The sequence below is a fragment of the Anoplophora glabripennis genome, unplaced genomic scaffold (genome assembly GCF_000390285.2).
Source record: "Anoplophora glabripennis isolate ALB-LARVAE unplaced genomic scaffold, Agla_2.0 scaffold67, whole genome shotgun sequence".
NCBI lineage: Eukaryota > Metazoa > Arthropoda > Insecta > Coleoptera > Cerambycidae > Anoplophora > Anoplophora glabripennis.
Window position 1 is genome coordinate 796,297 of NW_019416806.1, and position 8,316 is coordinate 804,612.

At 31.7% G+C, this 8,316-nt stretch overlaps 1 protein-coding gene across 2 annotated transcripts in view; it reads right to left on the bottom strand.

The window, feature by feature from the left end:
- Positions 1-5,535: 5,535 nt before the first annotated feature.
- LOC108903156 overlaps positions 5,536-8,316 on the bottom strand; it is a 28,000-nt gene continuing 25,219 nt past the window's right edge. For both annotated transcript variants that reach the window (XM_018705241.2, XM_018705242.2), the window contains exon 2: positions 5,536-5,815. In XM_018705241.2, the coding sequence (XP_018560757.1) occupies positions 5,594-5,815 (222 nt within the window). In that variant the 3' untranslated portion in view covers positions 5,536-5,593. The remainder of the gene's footprint in view (positions 5,816-8,316) is intronic.

Sequence of the window (8,316 nt, forward strand, 5' to 3'; positions counted from 1 at the left end):
CCTCCGGATTCTGCTACTCCCTATCTTAGAACCGGCCACCGTTTATAAAACGCCTCATCTTAGAATTCGAAGGAATTGTAAAACGCCACTTTGGTGGTCGTGCGTTACATCATATGTTCCCGCTATACAGGACTATCGCCCGCCGATCTAATTAAAGTGTACTGTTACATATCGTTATACAGAGCGGCGCGCGACAGCGCGCCGTGATAATTAAAGCGTACATATCGCAATTGACTGGTAATAATAATCGTTGAAAGGTTGTGACAGAATGATACTTATTTAATATAACGTGTTTCTTATATGGAAGGAATGAAATCATTTATGATTGAATTAACATTGAACGGTTGTCGTATACAGGGTGATTCATTAACAATGGGAAAATCGAAAGCTGAAGATACTACACGTAAAATGGTGACCATTGGCGCAAATATGCCTTATCCGAAAGTTGTTAGTTTCGGAAATACAGGGTGTTGAAAGTAAAAATTTTAAATGTTTTTTTTTCCGATTATTCTGAAACTATGTAGGTTAGGAACTTGAAAATTTGTGAAACTATATTTTTTTAAGTGACGAATAAGATGCGTGTTGCAATTTCAGCGTTGGTCATAGTGGGAAATACTGAAATCGTCATAGGGTCAGTTGTTCTAATATAAAAAATAGAGGCTGCTTAATTTTAATAAGTCTTACATCTACGGTCAACAGTTACTTGTGCCTTTAAAGCATCCACGAGTTTTAATAGGAAATTTTTTAAATAATTAAAAATAATCATCGAGGTTCGCGATGATCATTTTTGATGACAAACCCATTACCAAATGGATTTAATTCTTTCCATTACAATATGTATAATATAATGACAGTAATAGTTTCATTTTAGGAATATGCTTATAAATTATTTAAGGGCAAATGTTTTATTCTTCCAATTTCATTGAAACTTGTGAATCTATATATAAGTTGAAGTCGTCAAATTGTTCCAATAGCTGTTACAGATTCTGATTTATAAACACATCATTTTGACCTAAAAACTAGCTTTCTTTAACCAGCAAAGGATTATATTAAAGATGGTCCAACAAATTAGCAAATTCGGCACTTTTAGCAGCGCAAAAAATAATAAACTTCAGAAGTCATCATTTTTTATCATTTACTAAAAGTACGTTCCCGGTTTAGTTAATTTCAGTGGCTTTCCAATGTTGCTAACAAGGGAACTTAATTTAGTTTTATTAAAATTACATAAATGGAGCAAATGACTTTGAACCATCATCTCTGAAGTTAATTAATAGTCACCCAAAGTTGGCAATATTTTTGAGTTATTTCAAAATTAATTAAATTACTTTAATTAGATAATGCCTAAATAATAGTTTAAGGCTGAAGTTGGGTGGTGCCATATTAGCAAAATTTTAAATAATGATGACAATAACTATTAAGATATTTGCAGAAACATTTTCCAAATAATATTAACAAAAACTCTATAGAATTTAAAAATAATCAACGGCATACAACAAATTACATTAAAAATCGTCACTTACCGCTTTCATGTTGGAAGCGGTTGTTACTGATTATGGTCGAAAACTGTATGTCTTATTTTGAGTTTTTTCAGTTTATATACTTTTTTGCCACACCCACTAAAAATCTATGTCCACAGAAAGTAATAATTTCAACATTTGGATTTTTTGTGTTTTTATATTTAATTTTTCCACTTATTAACATTTATGAAGCGAAAAATTAATATTCCTACTAACAATAAGAACTAATCATATCAGATTTCACAATCAACAATCATAATCGAGTGCTGTGGGTCGATTTTAATCGATACTTAATATATGATAATGTATGTGAGAAAATTGATAAATATAAATAAAATCAATCAAAATTACAATAAAGCCCTAACAATCAAATTTCTTTGATTAAAAGTTTATTGAAGATACAGCTAACAGTAACTATGCAAAATTATGAAAGCCCTTCAAAAATTTATAGAACTTGTACCAATTTCGCAATAATATGAATCACTTATTTTCTAAATGTGAAGTGTTGAATGGATATTACAAAATTGATCCAGTCTGGTATTTTAGTTCTAATCCGACAATCGCTTTCACAATGAAACAAGTAAGTGTATTTTCTTAAATTTTGAATTATTCTATCTTTACATGGTGTCAAGATATATAAATTTTTAATAAAACTAGTACTGTATTACACCACGCTAATACCTAGTTAACAACTAATAATAAATAATTATCCTAAATAAAAATTGAAAATAATTTGTCTAAAGCACAAAAAAAATATTTTAAATATACTAAAACTGTTGAACAATTTTTATAACAACAACTTTTGCTATACTATTGTAATACGTGAGAATGTTAAGCAACAAACATTTTTAACTCTATTTATTATAAAAGAAAATATACTTACCAATGAATTTTTATATTTGGTAGATTTTTCAGAAACGAATCTAATTGATAAAACGTGTTAAACATGAGAGTGTAACAACTATGAGGGCTGATTTTAATTAAAAGGCACGAAGGACAGCGAGTTGGTGTTTTTTACCTGGCACTGTACGTTCGTGAGGCATAGTTTGACTTTGAACGACATCGAAAGGTCGCGGATGGCGTTTTCTTGTGTAATATATATATACGGGGTGGGCTGAAATTCTGGGACGGGATATAGCTGAACATATGAGTGTATAGAGGGTAAAACTGATTGAAAAAAACATGTAAATCCAAATAGAATAAAGAATTATTTAATTATTACGTATTAGAGAGAAAATGTGACAAAAATTTACTTTTTAACAATGTATAGACGAGTTTTTTTGAAATAAAGTCGCAACTAACTTTTGTTCTACTATTCCAAACAATATAATACAAGGCAGATATTTTCAGCTTTGTGTAATAATTTTAATGTTAAAAAATTAACGAGTAGAAACTGAACATAAAGAGAAGGTATGCATTTAACACTGAAGAAATGGTGTAAATATGATATTTATTATTTTCAAATGATTATTTACATACAATTTCGCGGTCGTGGATGTGGATCGTGGAGTTTTGTACGTAAGAGAAATTTCGTTGGAAACTCAGTCGTTACATCTTAGCGAATAGCGTTATTGGACATTATAATTAGGTGTTTATTTTATTATTATTTAACAACACATATCAAATATGGACTTAAACAAAATTAGTAGTAATAGTAATGGGTGATTTTGAAATGGATGCAAAAAGATCATTTTCAGAACTGGAAATAGATAAAAAATCTATAATTTATTAAATCGTTGAGGTGAATTCCAACTTAGATGGGTGACATAGTGTAGACATTTAAAGACACTAAATGTAGAATATTTTGGGTTTATCTAACGGTTTTCACTTAAAATTTGAAAAATATCCCGTACTAATAACTGATATAATTATATGTTAGGCGTTCATTATTTGCATCAAATATCGATACAGCTATGCATAAGCTCGAAAGCAAATTACATTATATATAGCATATGAAAGTCTCCACATTGCAAATCATTATTTCATCAAAGACGGAATGAAATGGTAATGGTTTAACGTTGTGTACTGAATATCAATTTGGAAGAGTTTTGTAAAAAATGGTCAAATTAGGGTTAAAGTATAAGCTTATTTCCAATTTATTAGAGTACCTGCCTCCACCAACTATTGAAAAAATATCAACTATGGTATCAAGAGGGGGGATTAATTTAGTAATCTGAACGAAAAGTATATATGAGATAATGAATAAACACTACAATCTATGCAATACAACGTAATTTTATAGAATATGAATGAAAATATAAGAAATTTATTTCAAATGTACAATGTGTGCCACAAATGTACCCTAAAGAGGAACTTCTTTATTCGCCTATTTATGAGAAAATACATACAGCGGGTCTCGTTTTTCAGGTTAACACCTCTGGAAATATGGGAAGACTGTGACTTTCTGTAAACCAATTTTTTTACAGTTAGTACCCTGATGAAACGAGGTTATATTCTACTAACTATTTTATTGATGTGACTAAAACCTGGCCTACTACGATTTTTTAAAAGGGTCGTTTTTTCCAGAAAGTGGTATTAGTCATATATTTATCAAAATGTAATATTACCAGTCTATTCAACACCCATCAAAATACCCATATACCAAATTTGATCGACAAATGTCTATGGAGTGTTTTTATATGGGGTGCCAACTTCGCAAAATCAGGCAACTAAAAATTAAAATAAGCATGACAGTGAAAACAAGTACCAATTGGACAAATAAAGTTTTTTTTTACACTTTTAATTGCGGTTATAGTAAAAATAATAGTTAACGTACAAAAAATGTAATGAATTATAAATACTAAGTTGTTAAACAAAAAATTGCACATTAATCTAAATTAAATTTTAGTTTTATTCATCAAACCTCCATTCAGTCGAACACATTTTTACAATCGTTTTCTTAAATTTAAAAATACTTTACATAGCTGTTGTGAAGTAATATCTGTACAAGCTTGTTTTATGCCATTCATTAGGTAATCTAAATTCCTTGGTCTGCTTTTATAAACTTTTTGTTATATAAAACCCCAAAAGTAAAAGTCCATAGGGGACAAATCAGGGGATCTTGGTGGCCATTGTACTACTGGACTCCTCCCAATAATCCACTTATCCCGAAACTGGTACAGTGTTGTGAATTGAAGCTTCATCCAACTGTAAATAAATATTCCTTCTTTTCAATAAAGGAATATCCTGTATAATGTCCCATCATTTATTATTCATGAAGAAATACGTCACAATTTAAGTTATTATAAAAAAAGAAGGGACCTATTATCCTGTGCTTTGACATTCCGCAAAACACATTAACTTTCTGTGAATACTGCCCCTTCGCTGCAATTAGAAAATTAGGATTATTTTCATTCCAAAATCTGATGTTTTGAGAAGATACGATACAGTTTGTCGTATAGGTAGCTTCATCAGTGAAAATAATATTGGCCACAAAATTATGATCATTTAAATAATTTCCCTGTGCCCACAAACAAAATTCCATTCGCCTTGCCTCATCACCCTCTTCCAATGTTTGAAGAAACTTAGGCTTAAACGGCTTTATATTGTTTTTTAGACAACGATGAATTTTGTTTTTCGAACAGTTTAACACCAAACTGGCATTTCAGAGACTACTTTTTGGGTTATTACGAAAATATTGTAATATTACTTGATGCTGATTTATTGGAACAACAGTTGTTTTGTGGTATTCGGATATTGTTGCTCATTTTCGTGCCCTCTATCACCTTTTTCAAAAAACGCACTTATTTTTAAAACACCATACCAGAAACACCTTAAATTTGTTGTGTTTTATTTTTCCTTCCTACAACTTAGCCCGATAAGACCTAATTCATTCATACTGCATCCCTCAAATTTGCAGCGCTGCGTGTAACATGATATATTATGAATAAATTCTGTTTAAAAATTTTTTATTAAATAAATATTAGAGCCATAGTCAATACAACATGGTACTTTCAATTACATATATTTGGTACATTAGTTAAATAACATTATATAAATAGTTAACAGTATTTTTCTTTAATAGAAACAACTAATTTATAAATAAATTCACCAACAAATAAATTCTTTTAATCGGTTTAGTGAAGGTGATGAACAACATGTGAGGTTTTCACAGCAGGAACAGTATGGACAGTCTTAATCGGAACTACATGGGCAGCATGTACTATAGGAATTGCTTTGGCAGCTGGGGCTGGATGTGCAACGACACTACTATGACTAGAGACAACAGAATGGCCCACAACTGGAGCTACCACTCCTGCATAAGAAGTAGCCACTGCTACGATACTGAAGAGGATTATCTGAAACAGAAAAACAATATCAATTCAATCGATTATTCATTTAGATTCCATCTGATATAACTGATCCAATTATTTTTGCTCTTCTTTCCAACTGAATTATTAACAAAACAATGTGCATAAATCATACATCACGTGATGCTTTGGAAGAAAAAGGTCTTAACATTGCTCTCCCCTTTAGTCTTGATCTCGTGGTATGGAAAAAAGGTGTGAGGTTTCCACAGATTTGTGAAAGTTCAAACAGACAATTTGGTCAGATATATTGAACAATACAAAACTTTACTGACGTAGTTTTAACTCAATTTTTCTTTGGGCTAAAAGACATTATATACAGGGTGGTCCGAATTTTATGCAGGAAACTTCGAGGGCAGATAGATCTCTTTAAAATAATAGGCGTTTGCCTTATGAACATAGGTCGGGAACGGCCTGGTTTTAGAGATACAGAGTGTTGAAGTTGTTAAAAAAATTTGATTTTTTGTTTATATCTCCGGAATCTATTAACCGATCTCAATAAAATTTGGTACAGATAATGTATGGCAGTTGGCCTTGCATTCCCTAAAATATGAGCTTTAAAGGTTCAACCAGTGGTGTACAACTAGACAGGGGTCGCCCTCTTTTTATAAAAAAAACTACGCCACTGTATTTTTTACAAGTTATTGTAACGGATTTATATTCTAATGCACTAAATACGTAAAAAAGGTAACTTGAATTTTTTCCCTAAGATTCGCCGTTCTCAAGTTATTCGTACCAAAACAATCCCCTTGTGGCAGACAGTTCAAACCATAATATTACAGAATATTTATGTTTATGCTTAAAAGTAAGTGCAATTTGTTAGCAGATCAACAAAATTATTTCCACATCACCTGTGAAGTAGTGTTCCTAGTGTGTTTTAGTTTCCCCTGGAGGCTTAATCCACTATCTACAAATAAGAACAATTTAAATCAAAATAATAATAATAAAAATACATTTACCAAACAACAACAATTAAACAAGAAACGAAATTAACGTTATGTATTTGCAGCAATTGTTCAAAATGCGAACCATGCACATCGATATATTTTTGACAACTTCTATTAATGATTAATGGAATTACCTAACTAATATCACATATTACTAACTAATATCACGTGGTGGTTTTCTTTTAACTCATTACACCCGTCTTCTATTCGCTGCACTACGACCTCAATCGTTGTGGTATCTATTGGAGTAAAGTAAACTTTACTTTTCAGAGAGGTAACCCCAAACATAGAAGTCCACGGGGTTTAGATCTGGCGATGTGTATGGCCAAGACACTGGATTCTCTGTACCATTATGGTTAACATTGGCATTTGGTTATCAACCTATCCATCGCCCCATATGATTTTTAAGCCATTCTTTTATTATTCTCCTAAAATGCACAGGAGCACCATCCATTTGTATCCAGCTGTTTAGTGGTATATTTAATGGAACATCCTCTAATAATTGAAATAGATAATTTTCTAGGAAGTTTAGAAATTACTGGGAATTTAGATGGGATGACAAGAAGAAAGGTCCGAATTATTCCGAGCCACACATTCACAGAAAATTCGTGTTGAAAAGATCTTGTCCGAATTTCATGAGGATTTTCTTGTGACCAAATATGGTGAATATTCACTACCCCTCGCCTTGTGAATGTAGCCTCACCGATCCAAAGTATTTCTAGTAAGAATTCTGGATTATGTTGTGACTTTAAAACAACCACTAACAAAAATTCAGGTGTGTCTACATCTCCCGGAAGTAAATTTTGCACAGGTTGTAAATGGTGCGGATTTCTACCATCCTTATGTAGAACTTTTCAATTTTCGATTTACTCACCCCAAGTTGCCGAGACGTTCTTCGTGTACTTAGCCGAGGATCGTCGTCAAATGTTCTTAAAAAATTAATTTCTGTGCCTTTCATTGCGCCGTCGTGATTTTCCAAATATCGTTTTAATCCAAAAAGATGAAAGCGACGAGTGTAAAGAATTTTGTTGATGTGCTTACAAATTTCACTTACTTTTAAGCATAAACATAAATATTCTTGTAATATTATGGTTAGAAGTATCCGCCACAAGGAGATTGTATTCGTATGAATAACTTGAGAACGGTGAACTTTAGGGAAAAAATTCACGTTACCTTTTTTACGTATTTTGTACATTAGAATATAAATCCGTTACAATAGATTGTAAAAAATACAGTGGCGTAGGTTTTTTTTATAAAAAAAGGGTGACCCTGTCCAGTTGTACACCACTGGTAGATCCTTTAGAGCTCATATTTTAGAGAATGCAAGGCCTACTGTCATCCATTATCTGTACCAAATTTTATTCAGATCGGTTAATAGATTCCGGAGATATAAACAAAAAATCAATTTTTTTTAACAACTTCAACACCCTGTATCTCTAAAACGAGGCCGTTCCAGACCTATGTTTATAAGGCAAACACCTATTATTTTAAAGAGATCTATCAGCCCTGGAAGTTTCCTGCATAAAATTCGGACCACCCTGTATA